The sequence below is a fragment of the Lutjanus erythropterus genome, chromosome 21 (genome assembly GCF_056507025.1).
Source record: "Lutjanus erythropterus isolate fLutEry1 chromosome 21, fLutEry1.hap2, whole genome shotgun sequence".
Lineage (NCBI taxonomy): Eukaryota > Metazoa > Chordata > Actinopteri > Lutjaniformes > Lutjanidae > Lutjanus > Lutjanus erythropterus.
The window spans coordinates 7,103,060-7,120,332 of record NC_139337.1 but is presented as its reverse complement, the minus strand read 5'-3'; the positions used below and the strand labels follow the sequence as shown (position 1 = coordinate 7,120,332).

Genomic DNA, 17,273 nt, shown 5'->3' with positions numbered 1-17,273 from the left:
CACATGCAATTAGTTCATTTTTGCCCGTACCCATATGTCTATATAAATAATTTAAAATTTTACCTGTTACACCTGGTTACCTGACAGCTACTCGTGGCTGAAGGACTCCACTCTATATCTTGGTCACTAACAAAAAATGTCTTATCACTGTGAGAATGCCATACAAAGCTTTAGATATTTTAGGAGATAATCACCCCAGAAGAGAAATACTTAACTCCTTGTGACACCTCAAACCCACGTATATTTTAAGAGGGCTTTACAGTCCATACAGTACGACACCTCTGTGCTTTGAATTGTAAAAGGAAAGGAAAGGAAAAAAATCCATGGACAAACTCTAAATGGAAAAGATTGAGAAAAGTCAGAGCAACAGCAAAGGAATCCCTCGTCCTTAATGTCATGATACATACGTGGATCATGCGTTGTAGCATGTACGTGTTTCTGCCCCAGGAGTCTTCAGACATAGACATGAGGGATGAACAGGAGCTCTGTGACAGTCCAGCAGAGCACCTACAAGTAAGCCTCCTCTGAACAAGCACCATGCATTTGCCTGTGACAGTGACGGAGGCTGACACGACTGGAGCTTCTCAGAAATGAGAGCACTGCACATTTCTGTGAACCACACGTGCTGTATGGCATCTCATATTCGGCTCATCACATCCATGTTGTGTGATTTCATTCTGAATGTGCAGCGCATGGCCCGGCTTCTGAGCAGGCTCTGACTCAGGTCTCATCACGCCGCTGTGTCGATAAGGAGGCTGTGTGGTGTGTGGATGGTGATGCTGTTGGCCGGATTTCAGCAGGGCCGTGGGCTTGAAAGATGCCTCTGGGTTGAAGGGGAGGAGAACAAAAGCACTTCAACTCTCCTTCATCACCACACGGACTGAAAGCTGCTATTTATCATCGTCTCGTTTGAAACGGAGAGAAAACTGAAACGAGTTAAAGGGCTCTATTTGCATAAACGATTTTGCAAGAATTTTTCTCAGCGGTTTTGTAGTTTCCATGGATGTTTACTGTTGCTTCTCATTTAATAGTCAGCAGAAATGTCAGGTTAGTTGGCATGTTTTTGATGAAAATATAAACTGTTTGGTTTGACTTAAAGTTGCTTCTAAACATTTAAACTACTTTAAAATTTTAAGTTGACTGAATTTGAAAATTTTGACCTCTCTTTAGAGGCAGGTTTTGCCCTTGTTTACTGACTTTGACCATTTTCCTAATAGACACCAGACATAACTCAGTTAGATTGTTAACTCCTGATTGAGTTTAATAACATAATTTCATAATAGTGCTTTTGCATGCTGTAAAATTAAACTATTTGCTTGCCCTTTAAAAAAAAGTCCAACCTGTCGTAAGTTTTTTAAGTTGACTTAACTTGAAAGGAGATGTTGAGGTAAGTTTGCAGTTATTCAAAACAAACATTTCTAGTCAAATAACTTGATATATATATGTTCAGTAGACTCAAAATATTAAGTTGAACCACCCACTCTTCAATCAGACTGACAAACATTACCAACAAATTAAATTTTCTGCTGCATTTTCCCAGTTTGAAAAGTCAGTACTTAATTTCACAAAGAAAACTTACAGCTGCAGCAGTTGGAGCTACTTCTTTCCAGCATTGGCACAAAGACAATGTGTAAGTGTTCCTGATAAATTGATTACATTTTAAGTAAGGGGTAGGGACCGAATTCAGTACTTGTGTACTCTGGTAATTTTGTATATTTTAAAAGATCAAACTCTTGGCTATTCAACCTTGTAATGGGCCAACCTCCCAGTGATTCAATTTTTTATTAAATATCGATGTCTGATGGAAAATCTGATGGTGCTGACGTCTTACAGAGTTGACAAAATGTTACATTTATTTATTTCACAGCATAGTCTTAGTGAGCAGACATTTTATTTTATTTCAGATTTGCTCAGAGTTGACATGTTCTGGTTGAGACACACCTGATAGCAGGATTATTTAATGAATTTGTCAAAAAGTAGAAAGTGTACCAGTGTTTGAGCAGTATTCCTCCCTTTTTAAACCAAGAAGTGAAACAGAGGTCCTTAGGGTTTAGCTAACCCTTTTTATGCCTGATTAAATCATGTTGTTATAAATGTGATAGAGTTGATGGAAACCTGAGATATAACTTTAAAGGGCCAACATTTTCATAAAAATACATTTTAAAGCAAAGATTATAATAGTACATTTTTACACCTATGTTATGAGCAGGTATTGTTAGTTTTAGTTTTTGAAGGCTTTTAACATTATTTAATTGTTTGAAGTTGTGAATTCTTGTCTGGGATAAGGGCGTTTTCTGGCACAGAGCAGGTTTAGAACTTTAAAAAAACTAAAGCAATCCAAACCATTTTCTTTGAATATATTTTCACAAAAAAGAAATAAAGAAATTAGTGTTGATATGAAGAATTTTTAATGTTTTTTTTTATCTAGAAAAGAAGGTTCTCTACTCTCAAATAATGCATCCTGGATTGAACTCTGTGCAGTACATTCATTCAACTCATCAATTCAGGTCAAAAGACTTCAAAAGTTAGAAGAACTCATGTTTATTAGTTGTGAATGGTTCTGAAAATAAATACTAGAAATTTTAAGTTTAATTATCCTTGATAAATAAACTTTGTATATTTATGTTAATGAGGAAAGACTAGTGGATTCCACTCAATAAAACATTTGTAAAGTCTTTGGCTCCAGCTGGATGTATTGTGCGTGGGGGGATTGCTGGCATGGCTTTGTGATGTGGGCTGCACTGACCGGCGAGATAGGCTGCTGCCCTTTGATGCTCAGGAAGTGCAGTGAGTCACGCAGGCGGTGATTAGTCAGCGTGATTCTCTCAATTTTGTGCGTGTGTGCAGTTTGCCCGACTTGTTTCTCATCCTCTGTTGCAAACTGACCCACTTCTGTCTTTGTCTGTGTGTCTTTCCGCCTCCTCGTCCCTCAGCTCCAGAACGGTACAGGCTCTCGGTACGGTCACCTCCCCACTTCATCATCCTCCTCCTCCGCTCTGAGAGCCGGAGGCACCGTCTCCACTGACCACGCCGGAGACATCCACATAACCAGAGCAGCGCCCCAGGTTGAGCCCCTCCCTCAGTCCAGCTCTGACACCTCTCTGTCCCCTCGCCACCTGGACGGCCCGGCCTGGAGGTCCCAGGACGTTGTGGACCACCACAGGTACAGAGTCGCTCCTCAGGAAGAAGACAGAGGTGATCTGGGAGGAGGGAAGAGGAAGCTGCCCTCTCCTGAGGGAGTGGTCAGGCAGGCCGCTCTGCCCCAGCCCCAGACTGGGAGAGAGAGGAGGGGGGAGGAAGAGGAGGAGGAGCAGCAGCAGTGGCTGACCAGACAGGGGGGAGCGGTGCAGAGCTCAGAGAGCCACACGCTCCAGGAGCGGCAGGAGGCGTATCTGAGGGAGGACGGACAGTTTCCAGACAGTCAGAGGAGCAGGACCATCAGTGGAGGTAAGAACATCAAAGCATCTGTTTGAGCTGTGTACTTTCTGCTGCCTTTATATTATAGAACTACTACTTTGATTTTAAAGTCTCATCTTTTTTTCATTTCTTTCACTCTCTCATTTGCTTATACAGCATGAACTCTCTGTGAACTTTGAATATCTTTGAGGATTTATCAAATTACTCACTGACTGTTACAGTGTCTGAATCAGACACCACAGAAAATAACATTATCCAAACAGGCTATTTTTCCTGTAAGAGCAGTTAGTGACTGGATTTTCTTTTTAATGGAAAAAAGTAATGTTTTATATTTGAAGGACTACAAATATTGAAAGAGCTGTCTGTGAGACTAAAATTAACACTACTGTCAGACTGTGTTAATGAGTCAGTTTTAGCATGCTAACATGGAAAGCTAATATGGTGAACACAGTTAACAACAGCAGATTCTGAAATCTAGGGCTGCAACTGACGCTGAATTGGCTGACTGGCTGAAGTTTTTTGATTAATAGTTGTTTCTTTTAAAATGTCCAAAAATTGTGGAAAATGATGATCAGTGTTTCCCCAAGGACAAGATGATGATGTCCTCTATTGTGTCTTTTGCCCTCAACCCAAAGATATTCAGTTTACTGTCAGAGAGGAGTAAAGAAACCAAAAAAAAAAAAAAAATCACATTTAAGAAGATGAAATCAAAGAATTTTGACTTTTTTCTTCTTTCTTCTTCTACTCAAACCAATTAATCAGTTATCAAAATAGTTGGCAATAAATTTAAAGAATGATTAGTTATCAATTAAGCATTGCAGCTCTGCAAATTAGCAAAGTTAGCATGCTAAACACACATGATAAACATTATACCTGCTAAACATTACCTTACTGTTAGCATTATTTTAGTACTGCCTTGTTAGCATTTAGCATTTTAAAATAAGTTTTTATGTGCATTTTATCCACAAAAGAGTACAAAGAATTTTGTGGGAAAAGGTTCTACGATATTGGCTTTCTTTAAAAGAACAAAATCTTTTTTTTTTTTTTTTTTTTTAAGTGCAGATGTTAGCATGCTGAAATTCTAGATGAGATGGTGCACATTGTAAACCTTTGCTACATTCAAATGGAACTTGTGAACTTGTAATTACGACACAGAAGACATGAACAAACTGTTGTGAACTGGGAGCTAACAGAAAACTTCTAGTACACACTGTAGTGAACATGATATGAGGGAGGGCATTCAAGTGGGTTCATCTTGTATACACCAAAAAATGTATTTCTATATATTTAATATGCTATAGGGATCATGGATTATTTTGTTAATTAGCAGTTGGTTGACCAGAACAAAATTTTAAGGAAGGAAGTGATTCTGGTGAAAAGAGTGAATTGGGCTTTAAATATTTAAAGAGTAAACTGTCAGACTAAATAAACACTGGTGTGTATTTCACTTCACAGACAACAACCGTTTCTCATTCAACCACACTTCCTGCGTCTGTGAAAATGTTATATTCAGGTTGTGGTTTCAGGCTTCCTTTATGTCTCAGCTGCAGTAATTCAGAGCCGGACGCTTTGATTGGCTCTGAATCAGTGTGCAACTTGTCAGAGGGAGCAGAGATCAGACGATTGTAGTGGAGCGAGGACAGAGCAGAGTGGTATGGATGCACGGACGAAAAGCAGGCAGTAGTGCCCCGACAAGTGAGCGTCAGTGTTTCTGCAGGACAGCGTGGGTTATTTGATTACAGCTGTGGCAGGGAGGTTTAAAGCTGTAAAAATCATCTGCACTGCTTCTCACAGGCGGATCAGAGCCTCTTGGTAAGCTTGAAAGATGTTTGCTCCCACGCCGTTTAGTGCTGCTTACTGTGCACTGTGAGACTGATGACTGTACTTTAATGCAAAACCCTGTAGTCATGGGATTTTTGGATTATTGTGTTATTTAGAGGGCTGTATCCTAAACAGGGAATATCAGGGAGTTTGATGAATGGATCCATTTGCACAATGCATTTTTAAATCTTGTTTCACACTTCTTTTTATTCACATAAGCCCTTCCTAAGCAGAAAAATGGTGCCATTTGAAATCTAATCCACCGTGGGAACCGTGTTAACAGTTCCGTAGTTGCTGTCATGTTATTGATTTTACTCACTCTTCTGTGCGTGCCTGTCTGCTCGTGCTCACAGAGCTGCAGGAGTCCGCTGTGGTGACGTCCAGGGCGGCATCCGGTCAGCCCAGGAGCGTGTGTCAGCCTCCGGCGGCGGACGAGCACACAGACGGCGGCGGATACCCAGCGGGCCTGCTTCAGCACGAGGAGGACGAGCTGAGTGACATGATGACGGCCAGACACATGTCCATCAAAGAGAGGTGAGCCCAGCGGCGTGCTCAGCTCTTACTCATTTTAAACTAAGAGTGAGCAGAGCTTTTTTTTCTTTTTGTGTGTCCAGAATGTTGTGTAAGTACTGTTTAACTTTTCAGTCAGTAAATAAAGCAAACACAGCTAATGATGAAGGAAAACAAGATTCCCTTTCTTTTTATGCTTGAAATGTGGGTTAGATGGAGACAGACTGAGATAATGAGGACAAAACGGAGCGAGTGAGTTGATGGTTAGTTTTTTCATGTTCATCCTCTGCTGCTGAGCTGCTGAGGGCCAAATCTATATAATGTTATCTATGTTATCTATATAAGTTATCTCAGGGAACTTTTCATAAAGCATTAAAGTCTAGACCGTTGTCTTTATGATGTTATTTACAGGGATCCAACAGTTCCCACCATGAGCAAGCACTTGATGACAGTAGTGAGAAAAAACTCCTCTTAACAGACAGAAACCTCAAGCAGAAGCAGGCTGTGGGTGGGCGTCCGTATAGATGACAGATATCTTTTATAATAAGAATTTTGCAGGTGTGGCTATTTATAACCTTAAAATCATTTTTTTTACTGAAGGTAGCCAGACTTCAACAAATTAGTAATAGTCAGTTCTATATTTTCAACTTCTGGCCTTGTTTCTTACATGGGAGGGAGTAAGGATTCCTAGACATGCTACTGATTTTACTCACTTTTACTGCAGCTCATTAAATAATATTTTATATTTTTGTTATTATCCATAAATCCCACGTCTCTCAATACTTTCCATCTTCCCTAATATGTTGTTTCTGACTGACCTTTAAAGGTACAGTCAGTAGGATTTGTTGCTTGCTGTTTATAAACAAAGGTAGTTCATTGTTGAGTCTCGTTCCCAGGATGTCAAATACAGATGTTTTGCACTGGAAAAAGTATCCCAAGCACAGCAAAAAAATTTGAAGATGAGAAGGAGGGCAGGGTCTCTGCAGATGCAGGCACAGCTACACACTCCTGGTGGGTTGTGGATGATGATTGAGAGGGATTATTTTTGTATGAATACATACTTTTATTTTCACATTTGTACAATAGTCTTTCGTTTCCTGAAACAGCTGGACACTGTTGTTTGTAAATCAAACAGGAGAGAACTGTACATCTGCAGATTTATACACATTTGATACACATGGAACAGAGTGAAAATGAACTACACTGTGTGTGTGTGTATTGTAATGATAATAACGATGATGATGGATTATATTTATATAGCCTGAAGCTTTATCATAAATACTCAAAGTGCTTCAGAGTGAAGGAGGGAAAACTCACCTCAACCACCGCTAATTTTTAGCACCCAAATGCGTGACGCACAGTCACCATAATGTGCCAGAAACATTGAGCCCCACTGGGGCATCGGGGGGGTTGTGATTAGGCGGTCAGATAAAAAGAGCCAGGTTGGGAATTTTGCCAGGACACTGGGGAACCCCCTACTCTTTGCAAAGATCTCTATTGATGACAGTGAGTCAGGACCTGGGTTTGACGACTCATCCAAAAGGACAAAAGGAACATGTCCCTCAGTGCAATAGTGTGGCTTACTGATGCATTTTTAGTAATTTTTTGAAAACAGTAGAACACTATGACACTACTATGATCAGGCTTTGGATACACAAAACTATGAAACATCACCAGACTTCTCCCTTGCAGATACACAGATTTTTTTTGGCATATTGTTTTTTAAGCAGACACCATGCTTTCATGTTACACTTGTCCATCATGCAACTTTGTGTTTGGACTGAAGCTCTGTATTGGATTCCCTCGACAAATGAGGTGATTACATAAGTAGTTATGTCACATCAGTTAACAAGCACAGTCTGCTGGTTTGACACACTCTGAATTGATTCATGACGTAATAGAAGTCCACTTTAACTGGTGTCAACTGGTGTTATTGTGTTTTCTGTCACATTTCACTCACTTTTTCATCACATCAGGACGCCTGTGAGCCTCTCCAAAAGATATTTACTGTGGACAGCAGCTAAAAAAAAGTTTAAAAGTTACTTTTTCTAAAGCAAAATTATGACTGTCTTAGCTTAAGACCAGTCGCAAGTCCCCTGTATCCCAGACACAGCTGCCCACATCTATTCAGTATTACTCTCATCCTGTTATTTGGAGCCCCCAGGGCAGAACAGGACGTCCCCTCACTGGGTCACAGAGGGCTGGTTGTGAGAGGGGCAGAGGGCACTGCCAGCACCCTGACCTCTCTATTATGGATCTCTTCTGCTCCTGACTCAGAGATGAGAGCTCAATAATTGAACCTCTGTTCTTGTCACACTATACTTCAGTTTGTCATCTTACAATCCTCCATATGTCAGTTTTCCACAACTCATTTTAAAGCTTGCAAATACAAAAGTTAAGTTAGTGTTTGTCATATAGCCCACTTTTTCACAGTTTGGCCTACTTATTTCAGCTCAAGTAAATCCCAGCACCTTTTTTTTTAAAATTGCTTTAACTTGTAGTTTAAACCAAAGTGTGTCAAACACTCTCCCAGCTCCAGTTACACTGACTGACATCTCTAAGTGATCTGTATGTTTAATTGCACTCTAGCTGTCACCAGTCTGTTTAACCTTACATTATTTCTAACTGTGGCTGCTAAGTGGCGAGCTGTCCGCCTCTGCTCAGTGTCTTCACTGTAAACAGTCCCATAGATGAGACTAAAAGACGCGTGGCAGCGTCCCTGTTTTCTGTTGGCTTCAGCGTTTTGACAGGTAGAGTAGAAAGCTCAGGGGAAGCAAAGTTGAGGTTTTAACAAGTGCTAACCCTGCAGTGACCCGGCACAGAGGCCTGTTGAGTGTAATCAATATCTATTTAAGTGTACACTACATTTGGAATGTTTTCACATTTTACCTCGCTATCAGGCACCTTTTTCCGATGGAAAACTGCTGTTATATAAGCCAGATATCCCTCTTTCTCTCACTCAAACTGACATCTTTTGCAAAAATAGTAATTTTACTTTGCAGAACATGCTTGTCTACTGCTGTCTCGATTGGTTAAAGTGTAACTTTGGGGGTCTAAAGGGTTATTTTGTATCTGACCTAATGTGTTAAGACACAAGTGGATGTACTTTGATGGGCACACTTGCCCCCAAGATTTATATTGTAGCCACTGCAGTCTGTTTTGCAGGTGCTGAGAAGATCCAATAGAGTAATTCCAAAACATTTTTTACATTTTAGTCATTTAAAAATAGGGCCCAGGTTTAAAAATACCAGCGTTACCCTTTCCAATCTTGTAAAATCAGAATTTTGTTTTTTCTGTGGATTTAAAACAAGTCAATCTGTACAAAAACGTGTTAATTAGTAAGATTTAGTAAGATATAGAACAAGACTGTTTCCAGTCTTTATGCTAAGCTAATTTAATCAACTCCCAGCTTTAGCTCAACTATGAATACACAGAGATGAATGGTTTAGACATTATAATAAAGGCTCTTTATTTTGTTACTATTATTTTGGGAGTGCCTGGATTTCCCTCCTGAATTTTCCTGTTCTTTTCCAAATTTTCCAAGAGCAACTGATGCATTGTTCATCTACAGTTGAGTATATAGAGCAACCAGCCATCTGTCTTTTTCATGTGTTACTATTCCTTTAATGAGAGACTTTTGTGCCAACCAAAAATCATATTTCATGCTGCTTCTATAACTTGATTACTGTTCTAAAAATAGTAAATATTTTTGATTAAATTTTAAGATCACCAGTAATGCTTATATTATTACAGTGTGGTTTCCGATCAAAGCCACTCAAGCTACATTGGCAATGCAGTGCAGTTGTCCTTTAATAAATTCATTTTTTCAGCTATATCAGAAAGAACGTCTTTCAGATCCACCTCTGACCTCATCAATAATACACTCAATGAATATTGTTAGTGATGTTTGTACACTTCTATCAGTTCTTAGATGTGTTGATAAGAGTTTGGGAAATTTCAAGTTAATTTTAAGTCAAGTTCATCAATGTTTTTTTGTTTTGACTCATGATTATCAGGTTTTGAGTCAGGTCCACAGCATGTTGTATATTTGAGCTGTTTTTTCTTTCCTCTCATGAACTTAATTGTACCTTCTTCCCTCCCTCTGCCTCCCCTCAGAGTGGCCTTGTTGAAGAAGAGCGGCGAGCAGGATTGGAGGAACAGGATCAATAAGAAGCAGGATGTGGTGAAGGTTGCCGTGGGTGACCAGCAGGCTCAGCTGTGGGAGGTGGAGCAGAGCTTCAAGACGAAGGTAACCACCTGACCTGCACACTCACTGCTGACTGAACACGTCAGCAGACGAGCCTGACACAGACAGACAGACAGACAGACAGGCGGTCTGTGGCTTTCATGTCTATCACGTCTGTTACATCTTGTTTTTCATGCAGTTCTGGTTGTTGTTTAAAAGATGGTGGAGTTTACTGTTTGAACTGTCTTACCTCAAAACAAGTTCAAACACATGAGCTGCTTTTAACTGTCACTCCACCACTTTATACCCATGGGACTTGAATGCAGCACTATCACAGTGGCAGTGACACGCCACTGAGACTTCAGTAATTTGATTTGATCCTCTGTGTCGCTTTATGACAGCAAGCATTTCCTGTTTGAGCCTCTGAAGTCAGGCTGTTTAGATCTGAAGATGTTTCTGATCTTGTGCTGATTTGAAACTCTACAGTCTCAGTAAACAATCAGTTTTGCAGCAGAAACCTGCAAATGCACGTGGAAACAGTTTTGAATATCTCTAAACAGAGAGGTTGTGTATTGTCCATGTCTGTGTCTTTTGATCTCTTTGTCTTTGTCCTCTGTTTTGTCTCATAAACAGCTGTTGCATGTTTGTGTTCTTGGACTGTATCAAGAGTTAATCTGCATTAATTCATCATGGCAGTAGAATAGATACTGCTGCATCTGGATCAGTCGCACATCATTTCATGGTGCATACTGTTCTAATTCCATGGATACAGAAGTGCATCGCTGCCAATATTCAATTGATATCATTTCATCCAATTAGGGATGCGCCAGCGTAAAATTCTGCGCTCATGGCGGTAATTATTAGCTGATAGCTGATGCCGATGTTTTTTTATGCCAGCTAAACAAAGAGAAACAAAACAAAAATTCTCTGAGATTAAAGTCATAAATTTGTGAGGAAAAAAAGCAGAAATTCTAAAGTCATAAATTTGCAAAAAAAAAACAAAAAAAAAATGGAATTCTGAGATTTAAGTTGTAAATTTGCAAGAAAAAAAAACAGAAATTCTGAAATTAGTCATAAATTTAGTCATTTTTATTTAGTAAAATAAAATCTGACATTCTGAGATTAAAGTCATAATTGTGTGAGGAAAAAAATCAGAAAAAAGAATTTTTTTTTTCAAGGCATAGTTTTATGCTTAGTACACTTAAAATTCTATCTTTCAAGTCACATTTAGTTTTCATTTTGAAAGTAGTTATGCTTTTTCAACGATGAAATTTGATTTTAAAATTCATCATACATCACCTTACACAAATGAAATTTCAATATGACCAAATATTTTGTTTTAATATTTGCAGCCGTAGACTTTCATATGTAGCTGTTTGTCTGCAGAATATCTGTTGTATGTTTGATACAGTGGTTTTGATTAGAGATGATGAAGATCAGAGTACATTAAAATGACTTTAAAAGCCTAATTCTGCCTAAATTACACACATTGAGATGCGAAGTCTATTTTTTACTTGAAGGAAAGTTACTTTGTGTAAAAGTGTTTGAGTCAGTGACAGTAATAACTAACTGTCCTGTGTCATGTATTCTGTCCTGCTTCTTTCCACTGAACTGCATGTTTCATGTAAGCTTTCATTCTTCTGTTTGCCTTTGTCTCTGTTTGCATGTCCTTTACCTTTCAAAAAACAAAAATAAACCTCATTTCATCCTCTGCATGTTGAGTGGGTTTCTGTCCTCTGTTTGTTTTTTAAAGGGAGGGTTTGGGCGGGACGCTACCTCTCTGTTTAGACATATTCACGACAGCCACCGTCCACATCAGCTGGCCTGTTTTTGTTTCCAGCTCCTTATCAGGGTTTGTTCAGCTCGGCTCGACAGCCCCTGCCTGGACGTATTCAGTTCATTTGAGGTCAGGAAGAGTTTTGCTTTTAACGCTCTGCTGCTGCTGTGAATGCCCTGACACGCTGCCTCCTCTCGATGTTTTCTACATGATGTTTTAATCGGATCAGGAAAGAAAAAGATTTTTTTAATCAAGTTCAAGTGATAGTTGAGCAGAGGTCAAGAGGAAGGACTGTTAATGTTGTTCATCTTGTTTCCATCCTCCCATTCATCAGGGCCGGTGGACACAATTCAGCCAATTTCCTACTTTAGATCAAAGACAAGCGACGTTAAAGATCAGGCAGATACAAAACTCAGCAGAGTCGACCAAATACCAACAGAAAGAGCAAATAAAGACGTCCATTGTTCTACCCAAGGACATGGTTCAATTCTTAGTGTACCATATACATACTGTGTCTTTCACAAAAGTAAATACATAGTTACTTAAAGGGCCTAAAGGGATAGTTTGGATTGATTGAAGAGTTGTTCTACGAGCTACTTTTTGATAGTCAGTTTTGTCTACAGTAGATGGCGATCAACACACACCTACTTTGGAGAAGCAGTGAGAAAAAGTAGCGCAGATGTGAGGCATTATATTGCTGTGGGCAGTGTCAGCAACAAAACATATTCCTGCCACTTTAAAAAAGGCCCATTTAAAAAGATTCATATCAGTTTAAGTGTACACTATATTTAGACTATTTTTACAGCCTTGTTTTGCCGTCAGACAGTCTTTTCTGACAGGAAACCACCATCATATAAGCCAGATATTGCTCTCTCTCACTCCTCCAAAATCAGTCATTTTACCTCACAGAAGTCAGGAGTTTCTGGACTTCTGCTGCCTTGATTGATTAGTTTGTCCTCTTGAGTGACTTCCAAACTGTCGCACGATACCACAAACAAACTAACTGATCGAGGGCTGGTAGACCAGAAACTCCCACATTCTGTAAGGTAAAATGACTGATTTTGCCAGCGAAGTTTGAAGAAGGCGATATTTCATTTATAAAACGGTGGTTTCCTGTCCAAAAAGGCAACAAGGTAAAGTGATAAAACAATATTCTAAACATGGCTTATATTAAAAAACTGACATTGGGTTTTTTGTTAATGTTGTTAGGAAGGTCTTGTTTCTGTGGGTCTTTTAAGTCTTAAAAATTCTTTAATCCAACAATCTTAATTTTAGGCCATGAAATGTCTTAAATACAATTTTTGCAGGTCTTAAAAATTGACTCTATTATGACGTTTATGTTTCATTTACTTTGGTCTCACTTTTCAATATGTTTTTGGGACCAATTTGTATAAATCACACTAGCGATTACAAAACAAAACCAAGATGAAACCAATAACCACTAAAGCAAGCTATGCAGCCCAGTCAGAATTTATCCACCCAGCTGACTTCATATTCTGTCTTCAAGTGTGGACGAGGTCTGACGTTACATCTCATTGAGATGTTAATTAATAAGAGATGAATGAACTGACTTTTTTGCCAATATGGATGCGAAATAGGTCTTAAAATATGTTCATAATGGTTTTAAAAAAGTCCTAAATTTAACTTTTTGGACCTTGCATAAACCCTTTTTTTAGGTGATTAAAATACATTTTGCTGCTGTCCTTGTCCACAGTCTGCATCAGTACTCCTGTTGTTTCTACTGTAGGTGATATGCTAAAGTACCTCATACAACCCCACTTCAGATAATCTGAACTATCCCTTTAAATTGAAAGCAGTGGCTCAGAAAGTCTGAATGTTGTATCAGAACTTTCTGTTAAGGGAGTTGATCATATGATTTAGCTGCGATATCATTTTGAGGACAAGAGAACCTTCAGAAAACATGTCCCTTCTCTCCTGCGGCTGCTTGTCTGCAGGGCGATGAAGCGCTGATGATGATCGATGAGTTGGCTGTGTCCGACCAGCTATGGGTAAGGCCAGCGTTGGAGGTCGAAATCACACACACATACACACACACACACACACACACTGTGGTGGTATCTATCAAGCGCATTTAAATTGGATTGGATTAGTGATCTAAATTCCACATCCTCAAATGTGTTTCCTGGCTGCTAACACACGACGTCTTGATAAATACATCCTGTGTGTAACACATTCACACACCTGTGTGTGTATGTGTGTGTATACATGTGATGGTAGAGGTGGTGGTACACTGTGTGGGTGTTTCCCTTTACAGTTGTGGTGATGGTGTAGTACTTACGGTGTGTGTTTGTCTAATTCCTCAACCTCTGCTCGTTGGTTTGGAGTCATCACTGTGTCTCACACACTGTGGGTGTGTTTTCTACGTGTCTGTGTGTTTGGTTGTGAAATTAAATCTTTCTTTGTCTCGACATAACTTTGCTGAAGATATTATATGGTAATGTGAGCTGTGAGTCAAGGGACTACGAGGAGGACTAGAATCCTTCTCCCTCCTCCAAAATCTCAAGGGTCAGAACTGTTAAATTCAAAAACAGATCATGACATGACATGAAGATAATAACACAAATTTTACACATGATTCATTTTATTTAAGCTGATTATAACATTCGAGAAGACTGATTATCTTAAAATTAATCTCTTTAGGCAAAAAACAAATAAAGTAAAGCTGAACTAATCAATATATCTTCAACAATTGATTAAATTACTATATATAATAAGGGTGCTGTCATCCATAAACTCTGAAATCTACATCACTTTCTACAACAAAGACCGTGCACACCAACAGGGACTTCATGGTGCATTCATTCAAATCGTGTCAACTCATAAAACAGAAGTTTTTCCTTTCCTACATCTGTCATTACTTTCTTGCTCTTTCACAACAGCATTTTTTGTACTTAGATAATAAAATCTTAACAATTTCCAGTCATTTCTGCATTGGCAGATTTGAAAAATTCAAGCCATATTCTTGCACAACAGGTCCCCAAAAGTATCTTGTGATAATTTTCAAGTTGTTTTATATACTTGTTTTTAGTATACTTGATATATATTGCTGCTAAGAAAAGTTAAATAAATAAATAATGCTACATAATAAATAGAAGACTTTAAATAGACTCAGTAATCAGTATCAGCCAGTGCTTCTTCCAGAGATCAATGATCGGCACTAAAAATCCTGATCGGAACAACCTTACATATGTTATGTGAAAGAAGTCACTTATTCTGAGAATTATCAACCAACTGTGCAGTTCTCATTTAATAAACCCACCATACATCACCTGCACAGCACTAAACACACACAGTTAGCAGCTAGCTGGTGATTATAATGGAGCATTTAAAAGCTAACAGGCCTCAGGAGTTTGTAAAACCCAAAGCAGAGTTCAAGAAGAGTGAATATTAGACTTGCAATTGTCTGGTGGCCAGAAACGTGACTCCAGTTAGCCAATAATATTCTGGATATGTAAATACACAAATGCTTGTACACTCTGTATCAAAGTGAAGCACCTTTCAACTCAAAGGATTTTGTTTTTTTCCACCCAGAATACAAAAACAAAAACAGAATGGTCAAAAATACAGCAGCAGATGCTGAGCCTCACTTTTACATCAAGGCATTCTTATGGCTCCAAATCACTGGATTCTGCAGTTCCCAGAATGCATTGCTCATCTCTCTCTAACTCTACATCCACTGTTTGTTACACAGGCATTCTCTTATAAATTTATGGTCTCCAAGCTGATGCCAGAATAACTCTAATGCCATCACTCTGACATCATTAAGGGTTATTAGGTGACGATATACAACAGTTTTCACTGACTGCCTTGTATTAACCAGGACTAGTAAACTGATCATCGTCTGTAAAATCTTTGGAGTACTCCTTTAGATACTAGTATAGTACATTTCTTGGAGAAATTTGTACCCCATGACCCCAGTGTTTCTAAAATCCTGGCTATGGTCCTGCCGCTGCTTTACACTTGATAATATCTGTGTGTGTGTGTGTGTGTGTGTGTGTGTGTGTGTGTGTGTGTGTGTGTGTGTGTGTGTGTTTCCTCCTCCCGTGGCTCTGCCTCTGTAGGGGCCTGTCTTTGCCTCTACTTTCTCTCCTGAGCCTCCTTTCCATCCTCCTTCTTCCCCTGATGAGTCAGCCAGTCAGGTAGGAATTAGCTTTAGCTCTTGCTGGACACATCGCTTGCCCTTTGCCTGCTTCATCCACCTCCCCGCCCACTTCGCTGAGCTCTGTCACCCATACACACATCACAAAACCCCACTGCTGTAAAAAGCAACTTCATTATTTTGGACTTTAAATCACTTGTTGATTGTGAGAATCAGAAAAAACATCCTGCACAGAGTGAGACTTCAGCCATTCCTGTGTGTGTTTTTGGCACTGCCCTTTCATCACCAAACTCCACTCTGTCTCTGTAGTGCTGTGCAGTCGTTCACACCCTGCTTCACCCTCGTCCCAAAGCTTTGTCACTCTGAGGTCAGCATGGCGCCCCAGGCTGCAGCTTCTCCCGCCCGCGCAGAGCTCTGACATTTTCTACCATCTTTTCATCCTTATCTCTAAATCCTCATCCTTTCTTACCCTCCTCATCCCATCCATCCCTCTGGTTGTGAAGGCCACCAGATCTTCCAGACCCATGCAGGTGGATGAGAGACACCCCTGGAGACGGAAGGTGACCCTCTGTCAATACTGAATGATGCAGTGCTCCCGCAAATCCCCCAACTCCCCCTCCCTAGTGGCGCACATCTAAAGCAAAGCTGTCGGTCAACGAAAGACTTTGTTCGCTATTGTTCTTTGTTTTCACCTTGTCAACTAACATTTCTTTCATTTTAACTTCATGAGTCACACTAGAATATGTTTGAAGTCATGTGCATCCAGCAAAAAAGAAAGAAAATCCTACATTTCCCTTGGTTCCTTGTTGGTAAACAGCTTGTTTTCAGTGTGAGGCAGGGATCAGTGTGCTTTTTGTGTATTAGTTACCCCACTGTGGTGTACTAGTTTTGCTCGGCTACTTTTGTCTGTTTGATGTTGTCCTTACTGTTAAAGGATATTCTGCATTTAAACACTTTTAAATGTTAAAAACAGCCAATGTTTGCAGTTCAAGATGCAGTCCTGGTTCGATTTTAATTTTTGTGGTACTTTTTTTCCTGTTGCCGGTGTTCTGACCACATGCTTCCAAATAGCCTGATTGCTAATCAGCTTTACCTTTTTAATTTTGTTTCTCTGTCTGTCCAAACCAAATGTTGTTGATGTCCAAGTGTTCAAGTCATTCCAGGAAAATAATTGAACAAAAGTACTCTACTATAGTTTCATCAAAAGTTGTGTATGAAAGACAGAAACTGCTAAAATCAGAAAGAAAATGAGTTAATATCCCATTAAATACAGCAAAAATATCAATAAAAATATTACATATATTGGTATTTCTGCTTTAATTTGCTTCTGTATTAATTTACCTTTGCATTAATTCCCCCATTTATCTACTTTATTATATTTATTAATTTTCCATTTTATTTGTTAATTTATTCATTTATTTTTTTTATGTATTTATTTCTGT

The 17,273-nt window shown here is 39.2% G+C and overlaps 1 protein-coding gene across 24 annotated transcripts in view; it reads left to right on the top strand.

Moving 5' to 3' along the window:
* The window catches only part of svila (supervillin a), a 117,773-nt gene that overhangs the window by 76,411 nt on the left and 24,089 nt on the right, over window positions 1–17,273 (top strand). For 12 of the 24 annotated variants that reach the window (XM_084747139.1, XM_084747137.1, XM_084747119.1 and 9 more), the window contains 7 exons: window positions 448–513; window positions 2,934–3,447; window positions 5,592–5,772; window positions 9,865–9,997; window positions 13,667–13,720; window positions 15,794–15,871; window positions 16,335–16,391. In XM_084747139.1, coding sequence (XP_084603265.1) covers window positions 448–513; window positions 2,934–3,447; window positions 5,592–5,772; window positions 9,865–9,997; window positions 13,667–13,720; window positions 15,794–15,871; window positions 16,335–16,391 — 1,083 coding nt within the window. The remainder of the gene's footprint in view (window positions 1–447; window positions 514–2,933; window positions 3,448–5,591; window positions 5,773–9,864; window positions 9,998–13,666; window positions 13,721–15,793; window positions 15,872–16,334; window positions 16,392–17,273) is intronic. The other 12 variants (XM_084747134.1, XM_084747136.1, XM_084747135.1 and 9 more) reach the window with 7 other exon arrangements.